General features: G+C 40.6%; 1 protein-coding gene across 1 annotated transcript in view; it reads left to right on the top strand.

Annotated features, from left to right (window-relative positions):
- USH2A (usherin) overlaps positions 1–23,291 on the top strand; it is an 843,890-nt gene that overhangs the window by 784,409 nt on the left and 36,190 nt on the right. The window contains exons 63-65 of the mRNA XM_031015607.3: positions 669–896; positions 5,432–6,948; positions 9,722–10,043. Of these exons, the coding sequence (XP_030871467.3) occupies positions 669–896; positions 5,432–6,948; positions 9,722–10,043 (2,067 nt within the window). The remainder of the gene's footprint in view (positions 1–668; positions 897–5,431; positions 6,949–9,721; positions 10,044–23,291) is intronic.

Below are 23,291 nucleotides of genomic sequence, written 5' to 3'. Positions count from 1 at the left end.
TCATAGTTTTACTTATGGTGCTTTTAACAAATGAAAATATTTTTATATCTATATTAATAATAGACTTCTCTAAGGGTGTTTGTACATGTATAGTTGAATTGGCTTGTTACTGTTTTCTTGTGTTGATTTGTTTTATTGAATTCGTAAGATATATATACATGCCAAGAGAATGAGAGAGGGAGACTGGGAAGATGGAAAGTCTTGTGTACAAACAGATAGTGTTGGGGATTTGGAAATTAGGGGTGTTCAGGTTAACTCTCCAAACCCTTAATATTAACCTGGCAGGCAATTATCCCAGTCTCAGACATGCAGCTTGGCACCACTGATTTCCATTTTGAGCTGGATGCAGCACTGATCTGAAGCATCATTTTTTTTTTTTTAATGTTTATATATCACACGCTTTGGGCTGCAAGCACTGAAAAGTCAAGGATGCTATCTGGTCCACTTTCTGAGTGTCTGAAATCATACAGCATTGGGTAATATATTCAGGGTGTCAACAAGAATAAGAAAAAATGCGTTGTTTTCTTAATGATAATTCAAAACTCTGCTGTAGTGTTTACGCTGCTGTTGCCTACAAGCTTTGGCCATGAGGTTCAGAGAATGACTTTCCAGCAATATTGTCAGTTTCAAAAAAAAAAAAACAACTTAACCTGTTAATTTTCTTACAGGGAACAAGCCATCAAGCCCACCTGTACGGGTTAGAACCATTCACAACATATCGCATTGGTGTTGTGGCTGCAAACCATGCAGGAGAAATTTTAAGCCCTTGGACTCTGATTCAAACCTTAGAATCTTCCCCAAGTGGACTGAGAAACTTTATAGTAGAACAGAAAGAGAATGGCCGGGCATTGCTACTACAGTGGTCAGAGCCTATGAGAACCAATGGTGTGATTAAGGTAATGTCTACCCTGCGTAAGAAATTATGTTTCGTGTTCTCCAGATAAATAGATGAGCCCTGACATGCCATCAGGTCACTGTGGGAAAACTCCCTTCGCAGCCTGTTTAATTCTCCTTGATAGCTCCTCCAGGCACTTAATCATAGATCATAGAAACCTAGCTTAGATGTGTGATGCTTCCTATGAACCCAACACTGAGCTAAATGCTCTCCATGGATTATCTCATTTAATCCTCACATCAACCCTACTAGGTGGGTACCACCAAACCTCCTGAGGCATATGCAGGCTAAGTAACTGCCCAAGCCTGCATTGTAAGTAATTGAGTTGGGATTTGAAGCCAGGAACTCACATCAGAACTGAACTCTAAATGACTGTGTTCTTACTGCCTCCTGAATTACCCTACCCAGTTACTTGCTTAAGACTTGCCTAATTTATGCTTCAAACAGAGCTCATTAAGCAAGCCACAGGTGTCTGCTAACTTCCCAACTTCTGTATGTAGCCGTGAGAAACAATGTTATAAATGTCGCATACATATCTCAAGCTCTGCCAGCCCATGAGTACAGGGGAGATTGTATTTTCATGAATAGCCTGCATTTTGATGTTTTGAACCTTCAGCCACACAAAAACCAGCCTTCATCTACCTCTCTGATGTTCCTCCCCAAGGATGGTGGCAGACATACCTGTTAGTTCATACTACTGCCTTTACCTCCAGTCTCTCCTGGCCGTGGTCCATCTCTTAGGCCCTCATCAACTACCTTCTGCAGGCTGGGACTGCAGAGTCCCCCAGCCTGCAGCTGCTATAGACACACTACCCTTTTCTTTGCCACTCCTTCTCCAAGAGGCAGACTCCCACATCAATTCCACATCACAGGGTTGAGACTAAGCTGTTACTTTTAATAAAGCCTCCCTGAAAACCCTAAGAGAGGGATGACAGCAGGAAATTACGTGCAGCAATAACTAAGAACTGTAACTAGAGCTCACAGGCCCAGGTCCATCCTGTGGGCCTCTCTGTGGGCTGCCTCTCTGCCTAGCTTCAAGGCCTGCTGCAAGTAGCAGTAGCAAGCTGCTTCCCACCAGCCTGCCTACATGTGGACAGACGCCAGACTTCTCCCCCCTGGGGCAAGAGGCTTGAGCCTTAGGATTCATGACCTTAAAATCCAAATCACGGCCCCAAGGCACCCATCAGAAAAGAAAGCTCCTTTTCCCTCAAAGCACTTCTCCTTGTGGGTATTTGGAGCCATGAGAGCATCTGCTTCTTCCTGGCATAATTGACAGTAAGAATATTGACTCCTTGGAACTTTATTTACATTTCACCAAATATTAAGCAAATATTTGGTGAAATACTTCTACTAAGTGCCATATACTTATTCAAGAGTGAACAAGACAGTCAGGTTCCCTGATGTTACAGACTGTGTGTGAGTGCACGTGCGTGTGTGTGTGTGTGTGTCTGTGTGAATAAATGTGGCAGAGTATATGAATGGTGGGGGTACAGAAAAGCAAACAATAAGCTAGTAAATAAATAAGCAAGGGAATTACAGAGAGCGATGAATGCTATAAAGAAAATTAAATAGAATAATGTAATTATGCCTGCTCAGGCTATTTTAGAATGGAATATCGTTTGAATCAAGTTGACATTTGAGCCGAGTCCTGAATGACAAGACAGAGTTAGTCATGTGAGGATATGGGGGCAAAATGTTCCAGACAAAATGAACAGCAAATGCAAGGCCTGAAGCCAGGAATGAACTTGGTGTATTCAAGGAAAGAGAAGAAAGCTAGTGTGTATGAAGTATTTGGGGGAAAGAAAGATGGCACTAGAAGAGATTGGAGGGACTGGTAGGAGACAGATTGTGCCCAACCTTGTAGGCTGTGGTAAAGTTTAGAATTTGTTCCAAGTGCAATGAAAAATTACTGAAGGCTTTAAGCAAAGGAATAGCATGATCAAATTTATGTTTTTAAAAATCACTCTGGCTACCCTGTGGAAAATGGACTATATAAGGACCAATGGAGTTTGAGAACTATTAAAGATTTCAAGGTAGAATTGAAGGTGGGTCAAATTAGAGTAGCAGTTGTGAAATCATGTACTATAGGTGAATTGAAGATACATTCAGAAGATAGAGATGACAAAATGTGTTAAATGAGCTGAATGAGAGACATGAAGGAAAGGGAGCGCTTTGAGATGACTTTTGGGTTTAGGCTTTGGGCTATTGATGAGGAAGGGGAGACTGGAAGATGAACAAGTTAGAAGGAGCAAGTAGATAGTGTGAGGTACAACTCTAAATCTCCTGAGAGAGTTCTTTGCTGGGATAAATGTTCAGAATCCGTTAACAGGTGGATGTTATATAAACCCATGGTGCCAGAGGAGATCAGCTATGGAGAGAATGTAACTCAACCTGTTGAGAGTCTGGGATCAAGCCCTGAGGCATAAATGTGGGGGTCAAGAGGAGGAAAGAGAGCCAGCAAAGACTGATAAGAGGGAACTAGGCTAGAAGGAAAAGTGCATGAGTGGAGTGTCCAAAAAGAGAAGAGAAAATATGCCAAAATGTTGCTGAGAGCAGAAGTAAAATGAAGGCAGAGAAGCCACCCCGAGTATAGAAATGAGGAGGTCACTGTGATCTTGACAAGAAGAGTATGCAGTAGAATGGGAAACCCGGTTGGCATGGCTGGTTGAGGAGAGAATGGCAAGGGAGGAAATAGGACATCAACTCATTAAAGCCAGTTAGATGAAAAGAAAAGCAGAGAAATGGAGCAATAGGTGGAGACTGTGGGATGGGGAAGTTTTATTTAAAATCATTGAAAAACACTAGAGTACATTTAAACATGAATGGAAATAACCAGTAGAGGGAGATAAACTGGTGACGTAGGAGATAATGAGAATAACGGCAGTAGTGAAGTCTTGGGGAAGGAGGGAGGGATGGGATACAGCGCTTAGGTGGCCTTCAATAGGGACAGAGATATTTCATTCATAGCAAAAGGAGGAAAAGCAAATCATGTAAGTCTAGATTCACATGGATACAGAGGTCAGAATATATAACATGGCGGCATTCTTCTCTAACTGCTTCTATTTCCAGTGAACGATGTGGTTATGTCAACAATCAATCAACGGTGAGGGAGGGAAGAGGGTGTTGGTGGTTAGGGGAAAGGAGGAAATATGAACTAATCACCTGGGAAAGTGACAGAGCAAAACATGAGGGAATAAAATAGGATTACAAATTGGTAATCGCCTATTTAAAATGTATGGATAGAAGTTTAAAGTGAGACCAATAAAAATGTTTGGGTGTTTTTCTACAAACCCATTTCAGAGCTTGAGTATAGAGGGACAGCTAAATTTTACACTAATTAGAGATTTGCCGGGTGAATATCAGGGGCAGCAAGGGGTGCTGGGGGGTCACAGAGGCTGCAAGCTAGTTATGGAACCTACGCTCCCTTCAGAAGATATGGCAGTCCCCTTCCCACATGGGGGTGGTCTTGCCCTGGGTCCTCAACAAGAAAATCACACCAACATACAACATTCCAACCTAAAGAGGTTTCCAAACTTCTAGGCTATGTAATCTTAGGGAAAAAATGGAGTATATTAACAATTTAGTCTAAATTAAGCTTGCCCAAGAACCATTCCTGTGAATGTTTCAAGGGTGTGCCTTCCAAGGGCTGTAAAATGTGTCCTGTCCCCTCTTGAGAGTCACCATGATAGGGAGTCATCGAAAGGAGTGTGTCATCTCTCTCAGGTTTGTTGGAGCAGGAAAAGGTTGGAAAATCACTGTTCAAAAACACCTGCATTCAGATTAACTTACTTCCCATCTTTCAAAAAAAATGAAAACTTGCTCTACATTTGTACAGTATAATAAGCATTCAGATGTTTTTTTCCAGAACAAAAGACTACTTTGCCCCCAAAGGAGCAATCAGTTCTTCCATGGCCTGCAAGAGAAAACAGGGTGTTTTTTTCCATCCCCTAGTCATAAAGATTTATATACATGTATATGTGTACATGCATATATATGTATGGATATTTGTACTTATGTATAAAATATAGGTGTCTGTGTGCCTAAACACACACACACAAGCGTACTCTTTCAGCCCTGGCACTCTGTAACAACAAATGATTAAGCATTGTAATTCTATTTCCCAGCAAATGCCATGGAAGGTAGACCCTACTTTAGTCAGTATGAGATCAGAAGCAGTTCATATCCATAAAACAGGAGATTTTAATACTATTCTCTACTTTAAAAAAATACAAATAGGAGAAACCTTGTGAATACCATTTAAGTCAAAGAATCAGATTCAATAGCCCTTAGTTTTGAGATAAATGTTTATGTAGTTCCCAAACTGAAAAAAAGAAAAGAAAAAGGCAAAGAAAAACATTGTTTGTCTCTCTGTGGGCCTTATGTTAACTGAAAAAAATCACATAATATCAGAATACTTCTTCTAAATTGGGGTCATCAAAATAAGGAACAAGGGGGTGAAGGTTAAAAAGGGGCTAAGTAACTACACAAAGAAATTGTATGCTGCAAGTTATCCCTTTTGCTTCTGTCCTTCTGTAGACATACAACATCTTCAGTGACGGGTTCCTGGAGTACTCTGGTTTGAATCGTCAGTTTCTCTTCCGCCGCCTGGATCCTTTCACTCTCTACACACTGACCCTGGAGGCCTGCACCACAGCAGGCTGTGCACACTCGGCGCCTCAGCCTCTGTGGACAGATGAAGCCCCTCCAGACTCTCAGCTGGCTCCTACTGTCCACTCTGTGAAGTCCACCAGTGTTGAGCTGAGCTGGTCTGAGCCTGTTAACCCAAATGGAAAAATAATTCGCTATGAAGTGATTCGCAGATGCTTCGAGGGAAAAGCTTGGGGAAATCAGACAATCCAGGCCGACGAGAAAATTGTTTTCACAGAATATAACACTGAAAGGAATACATTTATATATAATGACACAGGTTTGCAACCATGGACTCAGTGTGAATATAAAATCTACACTTGGAATTCAGCTGGGCATACCTGTAGCTCTTGGAATGTGGTGAGGACGTTGCAAGCACCTCCAGAAGGTCTCTCTCCACCTGTGATATCCTATGTTTCTATGAATCCCCAAAAACTGCTGATTTCCTGGATCCCACCAGAACAGTCTAATGGTATTATCCAGTCCTACAGGCTTCAAAGGAATGAAATGCTCTATCCTTTTAGCTTTGATCCTGTGACTTTCAATTACACTGATGAAGAGCTTCTTCCTTTTTCCACGTATAGCTATGCACTCCAAGCCTGCACGAGTGGAGGATGCTCCACCAGCAAACCCACCAGCATCACAACTCTGGAGGCTGCTCCATCAGAAGTCAGCCCTCCAGATCTTTGGGCCATCAGTGCCACTCAAATGAATGTATGTTGGTCACCGCCCACAGTGCAAAATGGAAAGATTACTAAATATTTAGTTAGATATGACAATAAAGAGTCCCTTGCTGGCCAGGGCCTGTGCCTGCTGGTTTCCCACCTGCAGCCTTACACTCAGTATAACTTCTCCGTTGTAGCCTGCACGAATGGAGGTTGCACAGCTAGTGTGTCAAAATCTGCCTGGACAATGGAGGCCCTGCCAAAGAACATGGACTCTCCAACATTGCAAGTCACAGGCTCAGAATCAATAGAAATCACTTGGAAACCTCCAAGAAACCCAAATGGCCAGATCAGAAGTTATGAACTTAGGAGGGATGGAACCATTGTATATACAGGCTTGGAAACACGCTATCATGATTTTACTCTCACCCCAGGTGTGGAGTATGGCTACACAGTAACTGCCAGCAACAGCCAAGGGGGTATTTTGAGTCCTCTTGTCAAAGATCGAACCAGCCCCTCAGCACCCTCAGGGATGGAACCTCCAAAATTGCAGGCCGGGGGTCCTCAGGAGATCTTAGTGAACTGGGACCCTCCAGTGAGAACAAATGGTGATATCATCAACTATACCCTCTTCATCCGCGAACTATTTGAAAGAGAAACTAAAATCATACACATAAACACAACTCATAATTCTTTTGGTACACAGTCATATATAGTAAACCAGCTGAAGCCATTTCACAGGTAGGTAGCCATGTCTCAGTTTTCTGAGAGTAAGCCACTGCTGACTTTTCTATTGCCTGAGCCCTTGGTCAGTTCTAATGAAGACTCTAAAATTAGGATGCAAGGTGTCCCCAACCTCCATCCACCTAAACGTGCATAGTAGACAAAGCACATCCTCACCCAAGCAAAGCCTGCTTGCATAACCTCCAGAGAGCAGAATTCTTTCAGGTGATGTTTTGAGAGTCAGTGTTTCAGAAAGGTTTGCAATGCATCCTGGTATCTGAAATAAGTAGGACAGAGATGAGGCTAGTCCCCCTGGAAATATGCAGGCCCCTGGACAGTTCTGACAGCCCCGATAGGGTCATCTGGCCAGACTGTGAAGAAAATGATGTATTATTTTAAGGTTAAAAAGTGCCAATCAATGAGCGCAATTACCAGCCAGAGTTAGACTAAAACAAAATTTGTTTCGTGAAGAGCCTTCTTATCAAATCCAGCACTTCTTCCAGGAATAATAAGGCTTCTCTGACTCTACTTTCTTATGGTTTCTCAGGACAGTGCCTCTTTGCTAGCTCATGTTTTCCTAGCGGTCCCATCTGGTCTCTGTGACATGCATGGAAGTGCGTTGTTCTCCACACAAAAGAATCTTGCCCATTGCTTAAATAATTGTTTGGCAGTTTTCCCCATCACATTTTAAGTAACTTACATCCCCAGAGAGAAGGGTAATAAGAGACATTTTATGCTTAAAATTTAGTAAAATGAACAGAATCACTTAAAAAAATTAAAGGCTGAAAGAGTGTTGATTTCCAGCTACCACAGGTAAAATTCAGCTATTATTGTAATCTAGTGATGTGTAGATTAGATCCTCCTATAATTACCTCTGATATATAGTGCTGTTTAAATGAAACATTCATGGTCTTATGCATCTACTCATGACAATTATTTAGGGTCTATTAAATATTAAACAGTAATTAAAACTTCCTCAGGTATCCTCCGCAGCTAATCCACATGCTATGTGAGTTGGCTTTTATATTACCTTACACTGATTCAGGGCATAAAAAAGGCCCACTGTAGCTGCAGAGCTGTATATTCTAGACTGGCTTCGTCTTTACCTGACTGTACCTCCAACTTTCAAAAATCATATCAATTTGCTCCCTTTTGAAACTCTTATTCAAAAAGTCTTCTAGAGTTGAAAGAGTTTGTCCAGGCATGAAAGGAATGCCTTTTCCAGGCTGGAAAAAAAAGTTTAATTTATCTGATAAATTGCAAGGATATTTAAGAATGTGAGAGAAATCTCTTCATTATCCACTCTAACTGAATCTGTAAGTGGCATTGACATAAAACAGAGTATCACTTCTATATGAAGTTGGAGTTCATGCATGGTTTTTTGTTTTTGTTTTTAATGGATTAATGTTCACTGAATATTGCAAATGTGTGTGTCCTCCTTTCAGCACCCCCAGCTGGTCAGTAAGAAGAAATCGCCTGGGAATGTCCTAAGTAGCAGAAGGAATCCAGCCCAAAATTTAAAAACTACCACAGATAACCCAGAAAATGAATAATCTTTATGTGGGAAATCAAAATTGACTTCACAGAATTGCTTAGAAGTCAGATCTACCATACACAGCTATGGATTTGATCACCAATAAACTGGTAGCCCTGTCATGGTGGAGATCGGCATGAGAGGAGAACCAGGGGAGGAGGAGAAGAAAGTGGGAATAAAATAAGTCACAAAGGGAAAAAGGTGAAATTAAGAAAGCAAAAAGGTGAAAGAGACAGAACAAGTACAAGAACAGAAAGCAGTGATTCAAAGAGCAAAGAGGGGAGGTAGAAAATAGAAGAGGAAAAGCTAGAACTAAAAGGAATAAAGGTAGAAAGAAGATAGCTGGGTGCCTGAGGGAAAATTGAAGGTGTCATAAAATCAATGGTGGTTGGGAATAGAGAAAAGAGTGCTCAATTACAGTGCTCATTTAGTGCCATAGGCACTAAATACTCACAAAAATTCATTTTGTTGGAAAGGAGAAGTCCCTGCTATGTAAATAGACCTTTTCAAGTAGCAGAGACCAGCTATGAGGCAAAACATAATTGATTAGTTGAATTTAACTGGGTGGTGATAAGGTGTCTTCATGATTGATAATCTGGTGTGTAGTTGGGTTAACTTTGGCCCCGCAAGGTCTTTGTATCATGTAAGGGAGGCTGTTTTAAGCTGTTAGGTATCAGGTGAGGGGATTTATTACCACTGCGACCTTAATTCCATGATGTTCCTTCATGACCCGGAAACATTCCTGGGGGATCATTTAGCTCTAGCTGCAAAGGTAGGAGTCCAGGACTGCTGAGAACTGCTTCATATTTTCTAAGGTCTGCATTCTTCATTGCTATGTTAAGTAATTCTGAAGAGTACCAGAATTTTCATGCCGGAAAGAATCTTGAGAGTTATTTATTCCAAACATCCTTGTTTAGGGGAAGAATTGCACTCACCCCTTTCGAACAGATCAGGAACTTTAGTTTAGAAAGCCAGGGGGATTTTGATTGTTCAAAAATTTCCATGGAAATATAATTTTTTTTTGAGACAGAGTCTTGCTCTGTCACCCATGCTGGAGTGCAGTGGCACAATCTCGGCTCACTGCAAGCTCTGCCTCCCAGGTTCAAGCCATTCTCAACTTTGTTATTCTTAAGAATTAGCTGTGAATAAGAATACATGTAAGCTTGTCTTTTTTTTTTAAGGCCTGGTGTTTTAAAGATTCTTCCCACGAAAATCTATTTTGCTGAAAATCACTAATTTCTGCCTTATGTCCTGAAGGTATGAAATACGAATTCAAGCGTGCACCACCCTAGGATGTGCATCAAGTGAATGGACATTCATACAGACCCCTGAGATTGCACCTTTGATGCAACCCCCTCCACATCTGGAGGTACAAATGGCTCCAGGAGGATTCCAGCCAACTGTTTCCCTTTTGTGGACAGGACCGCTGCAGCCAAATGGAAAAGTTTTGTATTACGAATTATACAGAAGACAAATAGCAACTCAGCCTGGAAAATCCAATCCAGTCCTAATCTATAATGGAAGCTCAACCTCTTTTATAGATTCCGAACTATTGCCTTTCACAGAGTATGAATATCAGGTAAGAAATGTGTATTATAAACAATTCGAGCTGATTGTTTGCACCCGTCAGCACCTGCCTGTAAAAATGGTGCGCAATTTGAAAAGGCACTTAAAGAAATGTAGGACTTAAGGAGAATAATAATATTCCTTAAAAATTTTTAAGTGGTAAATGAGGAAAAACCATGTTCATTGCCTTTTTCATTTTCTTGGTTTTTGAGCCATATTATATACGTTGTTTTTCTTAAGTAGATTCCAGGTGAATTTGCATTTCTTATTAGTAAAGTGGTTTCTGCCATTAAGATTCCCTCTGTCAGTGTTGCCTTGGTAGGAGATACTCCTTATTTAAAGATCACTTTGAAAATAACTCATTACTTGTACCAAAATAAAATCAAATAGCAAACATCTCTAGCCTCGGTGCTCAAGAAAGATACAGAATGTTGAAAAAAGTCTAGAGGAACACAACTCACCTGCCCATGGCGATGAGTTAAGTTTTCTCTGAGGATGGCCTAAAAAAATAAGACTGTGCATTCTTAAAAAGCCAAGAATTAAGAATAATATTCAGAAAATATGGTGAATTCTGTGGAGGACTTCTGTTAGGTTTGTTTTGTTCTGCCATCAGAGTCCATTTGCATTCTTCTTGTGATAACAACCTCATTTCCTGTGGGAGGATGTGCTTCCCCCACCCTTTGCTCAGGCGTGGTGGGAGTGTCAATCAATGTGTCAGGCTGTCTCCTAGCCAAGTGGTGGGCACATGAGCCGCTCAGCCCCTCAGATTTGCCTGGGGCTTGACCTTCAGCAGAGTGACTCAGAATTTTAAAAGGTGGAGGTGAGAAGTCGTGATAAGATATCCCTAACCTCAATCTAAAAGTTTTTCTTTTCCCTGCTATTTCCAAGCATGGTTCTTCAACCGTTCTTTTAATTCCATAAACTCACAGTAAATTCTCATTTGCTTAAGTCAGAATCAGTGCCTCTTGCTTGCAGTCAAAGAAAGCTTACTGACTGATGTAAGCACTTAAGTGCCAGGAACAATGCCAACAGAAATTTTCTAAAAGAGGAAACTGAGCCTTAAAAAGCTTATTATAACATGAAATACTAAAAATAATAAGTCACCAAAAAGATAGTGACCAAATCAATGAGTACAGTGAATACAGGGAACATTTTAAGCATGAAAAGAATATTTTAGGACAATAATGTATGGGACAAATTACCGAATTAATAAGATTTAAAAATATAAATAAATTCTTGAATGGTTTGGAAAAATACACAGATATAAATCCATAATCCCTTGTTTGCAATTCCAAGTCTAAAAATCTCTTAAAAGTATTTTCTTGCTTTGCCACAAGTCATTTGGCAACAAAACCCAATCTAAACAGACTTAAGACTATTTACAGTATTTATTTATCCCATTTAATATGAATATTTATATGTTTTGCTACAAAAATATTGCTTTATTATAAGATGGCTAATCAGATCATGGTATGGATATTACGAAATATACAGTATATACATTTTATCCTATTTCAAAATCTAAAAACAAAATTATTTTAAAACACATCAGGCCCCCAAGGGTTTAGGATAAGAATTGTGGTTTATGTCATAAAGGAACAAAATACTTACCGATGCCACCATCGGAAACGTAACACTGTTAGAAACAGCCAGAACCTACGTGCCTGCCCTTTTGTTCTTTTCTCATTACCTTTATTGAGAAGTGTCACCTTATCAAAGCTGTCAGTTGTCTAGTCTCCCTTACAAATAAAAATGGTACCTTCGTGAGAGAGCTGGATGAAATCAGCATAAAATCTTCAGCCGCTAATTAAATGCAACTTAATGACCCATATATAAGAAACACAAACTTTCTCTGGTATTGTGTTGTGTCATTGGGTTAAATTCTGGTCACATGATCTGTGGAAGTCTCATTCCAGTTTTTGTTTGTTTGTTTGTTTGTTTGTTCGAGACAGAGTCTCGCTCTGTCACCCAGGCTGGAGTGCAGTGGTGAGATCTCGAGATCTCAACTCACTGCAACCTCTGTCTGCCAGGTTCAAACGATTCTCCTGCCTTAGCCTCCAGTGTGGCTGAGATTACAGGCGTGCACCACCACACCAGGCTAATGTTTTTTTGTATTTTTAGTAGAGACGGGGTTTTGCCATATTGGCCAGGCTGATGTTGAACCCCTGACCTCAAGTGATCAGCCTGCCTTGACCTCCCAAAATGCTGGGATTACAGGCATGAGCCACCGTGCCAGGCCCCATCCCAGTTTTCTATGGAATGGAAAGCTCCAAGCATGTGTCTTGTCTGTAGTCAGATTTTTCATCAGGCACTAAGGATGACTAAGAACAAAGGGACCCACATTTCAGAGGAGAGGCAAGTTAAGAACCTTAGGCTGTGTGGTTTCTTTTGTAACTGTTACTATCGGCTCTGTGTTACACTCCTCCTCCATACTCATCTCACTCAAATGAAAGTATTTAATTTGGTTTTTGATCTCCAATTTTTATTTATTAGCTAATCCCATGTAGTTACAACATAAGGATAGAAAACGAAGAAAATCAAAATCTAGCTTAGCCCAAAGGCCCAGTTCTTATGGAAAATAATATTTTGAAAAGCATAGATTAAATGCTGAAATAAATGATCAGAAAATATTAGTTTCATTTAGCCTGTGTAAATATTGAGTCTATGTGGACCCTGAGTAATCCTACAGAAGTCATTTAGGAAGTTATATACTAAAACAATTTATTTTTCTTTAGCAAAAGAGCATTTTTGTATTTGTGATGAATTTGCATTGCTCTCAAAACCACTTGAGGGTTACTTCATCTGCAAGTTGCTTTGAAAACACCTTCATTGTCCTATATAAATCTGCTCACCCAACAACTGACAGTGATTTCACCCTTCTGCAGAGGAGTGTGTTTTTGAGGTAATTGTAGATTGTAGGGAATAAAAACAAAGACCTGAGAAACTTCCTAGCAGTGGGGAAGGATTAATCAGAAGATCGTGAGGATGTATAGTTGGGGAGGTTGCCACCCACATGGTGTGCCTTGCAAGTGTCAGCTGGGGCTCCCCACCACCTTCCTACACTACATTACATCATTGTACTCATTTCTGGTTTTGAGTTAAATCATTGAAGGCAGTTGTTAAAATTTAGTTATGTGAAAAGATCAAGATAGTTTTCACTAGTCTAAATCAACTCATTCCATCAGTTGGCCAGTGATAGAAGAGGGTATCGCATGGATAAGTTCTTTTGTTTTTCCTTCTTCTTTTTTTTTTTCCTTCTTCTTCTTTTTCTGAGACACAGTCTCGCTCTGTCACCCAGGCTGGAGTGCAATGCCACGATCTTGGCTCACTGTAACCTCCGCCTCCCGGGTTTAAGCAATTCTCTGCCTCAGCCTCCTGGTAGCTGGGATTACAGGCGCCCGCCACCATGCATGGCGAATTTTTTTTGTATTTTTAGTAGAGACGGGGTTTCATCATCTTGGCCAGGCTAGTCTTGAACTCCTAACTTCGTGATCAACCCACCTTGGCCTCCTAAAGTGATGGATGAGTTCTAATGGGCAGGAGGGTCAGGAAATATCTGGAGAAATGGATACTTATAGAGAGGGAAGAGCTACTCACTGCAGAAAACCAAAGAGGGAAATTAAATGAGCAGCAAATGTCACTCACCTCACCACAATTCATATAACCAGCTTGATAACTAGCTCCTTTGAAGGTGAGCAAAATCCATGTGATACCACAAGCACCTTCTAAGTGTTCACTAATGCTTCAATATGGAATGCCCTAAAGGTAGCATCCCCACTGTTTACAGTACAAGTGGAGGACCTAAGAGCTTGTTCAAAGGGCAGACTCCTGGGTGGAATGGGAAGGGACCCCAGCAACCAGTATTTTTTTTCTTTTTTTGAGATGGCATGTCACTCTGTGGCCATGCTGGAGTGCAATGGCGCAATCTCGGCTCACTGCAACCTCCGACTCCCCGGTTCAGTCAATTCTCCTGCGTCACCCTCCCAAGTAGCTGGGATTACAGGCACACACCACCACGCCCAGCTAGTTTTTTGTATTTTTAGTAGAGATGGGGTTTCACCATGTTGGCCAGGATGGTCTCAATCTCCTGACCTCATGATCCACCCGCCTCAGCCTCCCAAAGTGCTGGGATTACGGGTGTGAGCCACCACGCCCGGCCTAGCAACCTGTACTTTTAACAAGCAGCCTGGATAGTCCACAACCCACTTTTTTTTGGAAATACTGCCTCAGAGGGTGAGACATTGCTGCTATGCTACTTAAGCCTTATTTTCAAGCGGTGATTTTCTGAATCAGTGGTTCTCAGCTTTGTGCATTAGAATCACCTGGGGAAATTTCACAACATTCTGGGTGCTGATACCCAGTCCCCATTCCCCTGTAGTTCTGATTCTGGGATGGGTTCCGGAATCCCTGCGATTCAAAAGGTTTCCAGGTGATTCTCATGTGCAGCCAGGGTTGAGAATCACTAGCCTAAACTGTCATAAACAGCCCAAATAAGTGAAGCCAGCTCCCCACAAATGCCTAATTTACATGATGATCATTGATAATAGCCTATTGACGTTGGTCTATCCTGGCTTTCCTAAAGAAGGGTCCTATTGTTTTGATATGAAACTAGAAAGGAGAACAGAATATATTATCTACAAAGTCCATGTCTCAGCTACTCATATAATATATTTTAATCTTCCTCATGGATTTTATTTGGATTTTGTTATTGTTGTTTTATTTTCTTTTGTTTCTTACTTGGGAGGTCCGGTCTTTGGTGGTAAGAGTAAAGTTCACCATCATTTAAAACAGGGGATGTTTCTAGTTTGAGTCATTTCAGCATAGCTTCCAGAATTCTGGGATTCTGAAGGATAACACTCTGGAGGATTAGCTTTAATAAAGCCAGTGAGATCTAAAATATGAATCAAAAAATTAGGAATATTACTTTTTCTTGTTTTCCACAAGAATGGGTTGGTGGCTTTGCAGAGTGCACTGCAGGGTCCCATTAGAAAGCAAACATTCTCTGTGAATTTCGAATGCAACTTAGTTTACCAAAATCTAACTCTCAAACAACCCTGTGAATGTATGTTCCATGCATAAATGCGATGCATCTGTACTAAATAAAATTCTTCCATTGCACAGACCTCTTCCTTAAACAGAGATCACAGTCTTGCTTGTGCTACAGAATATTTACAAATCCAAGAAGATTTTTTAAAGACAATAATCATTTCTATCTTCAACCCTTTCAAAATTGGGCTATTCTAATACATGCAGTGTGAACCTCCAAATTCTATGTGGAGCAGTTCTTAACTGTTTAGCAGCAAATTAAGACAATATTTTTCCCACAGGCTTTGAGAGGGACCTGGGTGTGAGTCTACTCTGTTAAGACATTTTGGTTTTTACCTTTGGGGAGTGAGCCAAGGCTAATGAATAGCTCTCAGTAATTGTGCATTCATATTCATACTCTTGCTTAAGGCAATGACTCACCACGGATTTGATAGGGCCCGCCACCACCCCGCCTTTCACTGAATCATGCTGTCAGTGACTTAATTAGTTTTCCTGAAACTATCTCACTTTGACAGATTTTTGCGGTAAGCGCCCACGCACACTCAGGGTCTCTGAAGCCTTCTGGTGCCTCATGACTGGGTGACTGAGAAGCAGTAGGTCAGCCTTAGAGGAAACTCTGTGACTCATGGCATGGGGTCCGAACTTAGGGCTAGTGCTGCAGGAGCCCATGCAGAATGGCAGTCTGCTGCTTTCTAACAGACCAACACTGCCCCCAAACAAGAGGTTGGAAAGAAGGGCTGTGGAGGAGACACAGAAGGGGATCCTCACTGTTGCTGCCAGTGGCAGCTGCCTGAAGACTGCCGGAGGTACTGTGGAGGCCTTCCCTGCACCAGCCCCCACCATAGGCTACCAAATGGTTGGCGATGAGTTAGAAGTGGGAGGGAGAAAGGCCAACATCTTCTACTCCTTCTCTCACTACTTCTGGATATTTGAGCACATTAACCTCTTTGGGCCTTTCCTCATAATATAAATTAGGCGTGCTATGATGGAATATCATAGACTGGGTGGCTTTAAATAACAAATATTTATTTCCCACAATTCTAGAGGCGGGGAAGTACAAGGTCGAGGCACCTGCAGATTCGGTGTCTGGTGAGGGCCACCTTCTGGCTTACAGATAATGGTCTTCTCCTTATATCCACATATACCAGGTAGAAGAACACTAGTCCCATTCATGAGGGCTCCTCCCTATGCAACCTAATAACCTCCCAAAGGCCTCCATACCATCATATTCAAGATTAGCCTTCAACATATGTATTTGAAGGGGACGAAAACAGTCAGTTCATAGCACTCATCTATAAAAGAAAGCACCCTCCAGCTCTGTATTCTATGGGCAGAGTAGTGGTAAGCTACAGGCATATAATTTTTAGAAATTCTAATCAAACTTTATCTTCTCTTGATTGGTTTTTGTAATCTACAGTTTGTAAAACCCTACAAAATAAATTCTCACCCAAAGCAATAGAATTTTCTAATGGTATTTAGCTTTAAGTTGTGTTGATGCAAATGAATGTATGAAATCAGCTTCAGATAATAAATGGATTTATGGTTATTCATCACCAAGATGGACACATGGAAATATAATTAGCTGTGTCTCTCATTGAAACCTAACATATTTATTCACTAATATATTTTTAAAAGTATAGCTATATTATAACATATGAATGTAAATAAATAATAAACTTATTTAGTTAGCTACAAATGAGTCTCATTTATGTTCCTGAGAAAACCCACACTATTAAAAAGTTGTCATGACTATTTCACTACAAGTAACAGAAAGCCAATGTAAACTAAGTTAAACAGAAGGGAATTGTTTCTGCTCTCGCATCTGGGAAGGGCATTGAAGGAATCCCTTGAAACCAAAGAAAAGATATGAACACCAGGCCCTGGAAACCTGGGATGCAGGACTCGGATGATGTAGGATTCATTCATTCTGTCCCTCCTTGCCTCATCTCAGCTTGTCTCTGTTTGGCTTCATTCTGCACACTTTCACCAGGCATCTGAGGAAATCACCACTAACTCCCAGATTCAAGCCCTTTCTGTGCATCAGTTTTCTTGTCTTTAAAATGTGAATAGATATAGCATTGGACTCATAGGCTTGCTCTGAGGTTAAATGAGTTAATATGTGAATGTGCTTGGAACAGCACCTCATACATAGAAACCACTTCACTGATATAACAATAATGATTATTATTATTACCCATCCACCTTAGAGTGGAAAGAGGACTATAAGTCAACCAAGTGCAGGACTCTGACTGATCCTTTTGCACTACCTGCCTTTCTGTGAACCAAGAGAACAGAGGACTATGATTGAGCAGGTGTGGTCGCACGGCCCACCTTCTACAGGCAGGGCTGCATGAGGTATGTGGGAAATGCTTCCAGCCAGAAGCAAGAACTTCCCTAGCACACTACACACACCAACCACGGGAACAAGTACTCCACACCTGTGAGATATTGACAATCCTTGCGCTCTTTCACATTGGATGCTCACACCCTTCCTGTTTTCCAAATGAAGAAGCTGAGTTAAGATCACATAGCTTGTGCAAGAAAGATACTTAATTTCTGATAACTTCACTTTTCTCATTTAAAAAAATGGGTGTGTTATGAGAACTAAGAAATCTGTGTGTCTAGTAGGATGCCTGCTACTTAGTAGGTCCATGCCCCCATCCGATCCCCCCAGGATCTCACTAGTTAAAAGAAGGAGAAACTTTCATTCAAGACTGTAAAAAAGCCAGGTTAAGACATTTCTTTTGTCTATATCAACAAGTCATTAATAAAATGTTAGAGTGTAAAAATCTCAATCAGGAGTACAGTTGCCTCTAAAGGTGTGATACTCCTTCCGCTAGGAAGTTCAACCCTCCTCGTCCTTGCCATTTCTCTTCTCAGAAAAAGAGTAATTTACCCACATACCCATGACTAAAATTCCAAACTCTGATAGTCTGACTCTACTTTTTTATGCAATTAGCTACTTGCTTTGTATTGCCTGTTTTCTATTGCTATCACCCTTACCCCATCCCTTTTCTATATCACGTTTAGAGAAAACATATTGAACACGTTTTCTGTTTAGTTTTGGACTTGCATTTAATTAGGTATTAATCTCATTAACGTATTTCCGACCAGCATGGAGGTTTTTGTCTGGTTAATTTCTCCCACAAGAACTAAGCTCCCCACACCCACCCCAACTCCCACAGCTCAAGGTTTTAAATGAGTTATTGATATTGTCTGACTCAGGCAGTGTATTTATTCTAAAATTTTAGGGCCTGAGTGTACAGTTTAGACTGAAGGCCATTGGGACATTTCCATGTATAGAAAACTAAAGTCCACCACTAGGCCCAGGGCCTGATCATTTTTCGCATCAAGCCTTTTGTTCCCACGGGAGATCATTTCTACCTGTCAGTGTGAGCACATTCAGGAGCATGCTCTAATTCTTTTTGTTCTTGTTCCATCTCTCATGGCAACCCTTAGGACTTTATTCTGAAGCTTCTATTGTTGGCAATCTTTATGGCGCCTTTAGGACAAGTTATCCATGTGAAGATGGGTTGGTTCTCACCCTCTTGCAGATGCAACTCAGATTTATATTTCACTTAAGGTGATATTGATCTTCCTGTCTCTGTGTTGGAAGCTTGTTTGCTGGAAATAAAATGTTAAACACAACAGAATGCTCTTCAACTGAATGTAGATAATATGTAATTCCAGCCTGCCCTCATGGCTCTTCAGATGGCCATGAAAACAAAGGCTCCCAAAGTCACCTGAAACTTAGGTCCTGTAAAAACATCTAGGAAAGGATAAGATGTGTTTTATTTATTTTCCTTTATCCTGTAAATTGAGTATTTAATAAACTGTCCTTATTAAGCACCTACAATGTTCAAAGTGTATACCTAGTTACTAGGATTGAGGCAGGAGGCTAAAATCCATGCACTCTCCCCTTCAGGGACTTAAAGTATAGTTGATAAGTCAAATAAAGATGCCCATGAATAATGTATCCGTAAAAATATGGCTAGGAACGTTGATGTTTGCAGGATCTGAGCGATGGCAAAACAGACCCAGGGAGGAAGAAGCAGCTTCTTTATCTTCAGGGACAGCACGATTTCCACACCAAACTCTAAAGGCCACTTTTATTCTACTCTCTGGCCAGATGGTTTTGTGCAGGACAGGTGGCACCTCGATATTAAAGAGGTACTTGACTAAAATCATTCCACAGAGACATGAAGAGGCACCATTTCTCTGTTCCTTCAGTCTTACAAAAAGAAATCCCTTTCTAAATCTCCATCCTTATGTTTAGAAGCCTCTCTTAGCCCACCTACTGTTATTGGTACCCATGTAATGGTTCAAAATATTCTCCACCGTATCAGTCGGGATCTCAGCAGGAAACATGTGGCACATTCAAAGGGTATTTGAAGAAAATTTAATGAAGAGGCTATTTGTGGAGATGTGGGTAGAATTAAGAGAATCAATAAGGGATGTTGAAGTACCCAGGGAGTAGGAAGAGCCAGAAGCTGTTACCTTCTAGGCCTGCAGGGACAATGGAAGAAAGTGGGTCATTGAGAGGAAATTCAGCCTTGTCAACATGCCGTGCCAAAGAGAGGAGCAGGAGAAACAAAGAACCTGAACTCTCTCTTCCCTTTGATCAAACCCTAATGGAAAGGAGGCAGAGGAGAAAAGATTCCAGGTGAGGCAGTCTGATGAAGTCAGCATTCCAGGGTACAGAGCAAGCCAGAGAAGGGCAGAGGATGGATCTGGGGAAAAACCAGCTCATCCCCCACACTCAGATTGATGCTGCTTCTCAGCCAGTATATAATAATGCCTTCAACAGTAGAATCCTTTCTGGGCTAGAGGATCACCTGGCCAGCTTTGGCTTGTCAATCTATGATTATTGATAAACCACTAAGTAAATCTGAAGACTTAAGGAGGATTGTACTTAAGTACTTGAACCAACAGCTTATTCCTTTAAATTGTAAATAAACATCTCAGGATATATGAAGCAATCTAATCTTCAGGTGGAAACAAAAATGTTAACACATTCAAATAAGTCAGATGCCTTAAATGGTAATTTGTAAGAACATAGTTGAGACTTCTTCTTGTTAATTGATTTATCTATCTGTTGATGGATCTGATCATTACTAATATGCCTATAAGCATCTAGAAAACTGTACGGTTCTCTCTTTGATTCCTATAGGCATATTTCTAATGGAAACCAGTAATAAAATTCTTTTTTGTAAAGAATCCATTGAATTGCTCTAATTTTTTCTTTTGTTCCTGTTTGAGGACTTTTTGAGAAATTTTAACTAATTATAAAACAAAGTAGAGAAGCCATCCAATTAACAAATTTCATTGTAGAGCAATATTTTTGAAAAGCCAGGCTTTTATTTACTCTAACCCTCAAAGTTCTAGAGTACAGAAGTACCTGGAAGAAAGATACAGAGGGAGGTGTGGGCTAAATTCCAAATGCTGTGGGGAGTTTTCCAATCTTATTAATGTGTAACAACTAACTAGAATGCAGGAGTGAGTTGCAGAATTGCTGTCTAGCCCCACTAGATCCCCCAAACTGTTAAGTCACTCTCTCCTGTCTTTTCACACAAATAATGTGATAGTAATCACTATTATTTATTTAGGGTTTGCTGTGTGCTAAGGGCTGTGTTAAGAACTGCATGTATATTAACTAATTTAATCTCAAATAACCATTTGAAATAGGTGTTATTACTGACACTATTTTACAGGTGAGAAACATGAGGCATTGAAAAATTAGATACCATGCCCAAGGATATAGAGTTGATAAGTTGAAGGACTCAAATTCGAACCTTAAGATTCAGTTTCAAAGACTGGTTTCTTAAATTCTACCCCAACAGTTACCTCCAAATTGCATTTGTATGCAGCTTTGGGACTTTCAAAAATCAATGAAATATTTATGAATGTATTCATCCCCTACCCCATTCCTCAGAAATTTCTAGAAACAATATTGCATGTAAATCTTAAAATAGTCCTGTGGGATAGGTGTTGTTATTTCTTAGCATAGTCAAGAACCTGAATGATTTAGCAAGTTACCTAGTCAAAAAGCAACAGAGTCAGAACTCAAGTCCTGACTTTCTGACCCCAAGTTCAAGGTGGCTCTGCTGAACTGCAGCTTCTTCAAGTCACCTCCATCAGGAGCACAAATTCCTGACCCTGTGAAGACAGACTGATTAGGGTTGCAGTCTGGGCTACATGAATTACCAATTCTGGATCCTCAGCTATTAATTTAAACTCACTAAACCTCAGTTTTCTTATCTGTAAAATTGAGATTAAAAAAAACAAACAACAACAACAAAAACTTACCCCAGGAAAGTTGCTGTGAACTTTAAATAAGTTGACTTTAAGGCTAGGGTATTGTCACTTACAAAAAACAGTAATATTTAATATATAAATACATAAAAGGTGTTCAGTATCCAGCATTCCTGTAAAATGAAAATCAAATAAAGTCACTCTCCTACTGCAAACCCTACTTTCCCCATTCCATAAGATGCAAACTCCTCTCTAGTTCCATGAGGACTTCCATGGTCTCACTTTTGTCCAATTCTGTCCTCATTCCATTGCTTTCTGGCCCTTACTCACTAAGGTCAGCCACACTGGCCTTCTTTAGGATCTAGCCCTAAGGCCTTTGCACATGCTTTTCTTTTCCACGGAATGCTCTTCCCTCAGATCTTCATCTGGTACCTTCTGCCAATTGTTTCCCAGCTTGATGGTCATCTGTTGAGAGAACCTCCTGGATAAGCCAACCATTTTCTGCTCTATCACCTTATGTATATCACCCTACAATATCATCATTTCCTTTCTAGCAAATATCCTAACCTGTTTATTTTATTTGTGTTTTTATTGATTGCCTCTCCTCACCAGGATGTTAATGCCAGCCTTGTTCACTGTTGTATCCCCAGCTCATAGAACAGCATCTGGCATATAGAAATGGCTCAATCAATATGTGTTGAATTCATGGATGATAAATGGTCTTACCTAATTTACTATCCTTCACGGAGATGTTAATCACAATTGGTGATTGTGATCTTAGCTTCTTCTAGCAACTTATTGCGGGTAAAGTATATATTTTAATGCTATATCCATTAGGGTATAGTTATTATTGCAGAGAACATAATGGAATTTCAATGCATTTACACATGTTTGAACAGGATGAAATATATGAGTAGTACTTGCTTCTGTGTAATATGCAATATTGCTGAAAGCGTGATAAGTGGCACGAGAGACGGATGTCACATTGTTTGTGATAGTTTCCCCTGTCTCACTTTTAGGCTACCCTCCACAGAAAAAGCCAGTCCATGCAGGGCTCTATGAAAAGCCCAGGGCAGCAACCCACCCATGTGGAAGGTGTGTACAGGCCTTCTTTTAATGGCCTTATGTAGGAAGCTGTAAAGAGTTTGGGCTTTTATGTCACATATCTGTATTGGAAGGCCAGCCTTACCACTTACCAAGTTGCATAAATTTCTGTGTTCCTCAGTTTTCTCATGTGTAAAGTGGGGATAATAATACCAATCATATAGGATTGTCGAGAGGAAAAATGCAAAATTAGTACATAGAATACACTTACAAAAGTGTAAGTGCTCAATAAACCCCAAAACTAATTTTACATATCCTCCCTGAGAGTCGGATGGGGGTGGGTTCCTGCTTCCTCTTAGGGAGAGCGGATATAAGCAAAAAAAAAAAAAAAAAAAAAAAAGTATGTGATAACTCCAAACTTTGATTATTTAGTTTTATTGTTAAAAGTGAATCAGGATTGGGAGGCCGAGGCGGGCGGATCACGAGGTCAGGAGATCGAGACCATCCTGGCTAAGACGGTGAAACACCGTCTCTACTAAAAATACAAAAAAATTAGCTGGGCGGGGTGGCGTGCGCCTGTAGTCCCAGCTACTCGGGAAGCTGAGGCAGGAGAATAGTGTGAACCTGGGAGATTGCAGTGAGCCAAGATCGCGCCACTGCACTCCAGCCTGGGCAACAGAGAGAGAGACTCTGTCTCAAAAAAAAAAAAAAAAAGAAAAGAAAATCAGGGCAAATTTCAGTATTTCACAGTGTTAGGTCAGTTTTTCCTTCTTCAGATATTAGAGGAGAACCATATTCACAAGTATTAAATGGCTCCAAAGAGCAAGGCGGTATGAGAAGCAGTAGCGACAAGACACCAAATTCTAGCATGGGAAATGTGTTGTTATTTTTCCAGTAGCTTCACGTCTCTGAACTTCAA

This window comes from Gorilla gorilla, chromosome 1, assembly GCF_029281585.2.
Source record: "Gorilla gorilla gorilla isolate KB3781 chromosome 1, NHGRI_mGorGor1-v2.1_pri, whole genome shotgun sequence".
Taxonomy (NCBI): Eukaryota; Metazoa; Chordata; class Mammalia; order Primates; family Hominidae; genus Gorilla; species Gorilla gorilla.
This window is presented reverse-complemented; position numbering and strand designations above follow the sequence as displayed.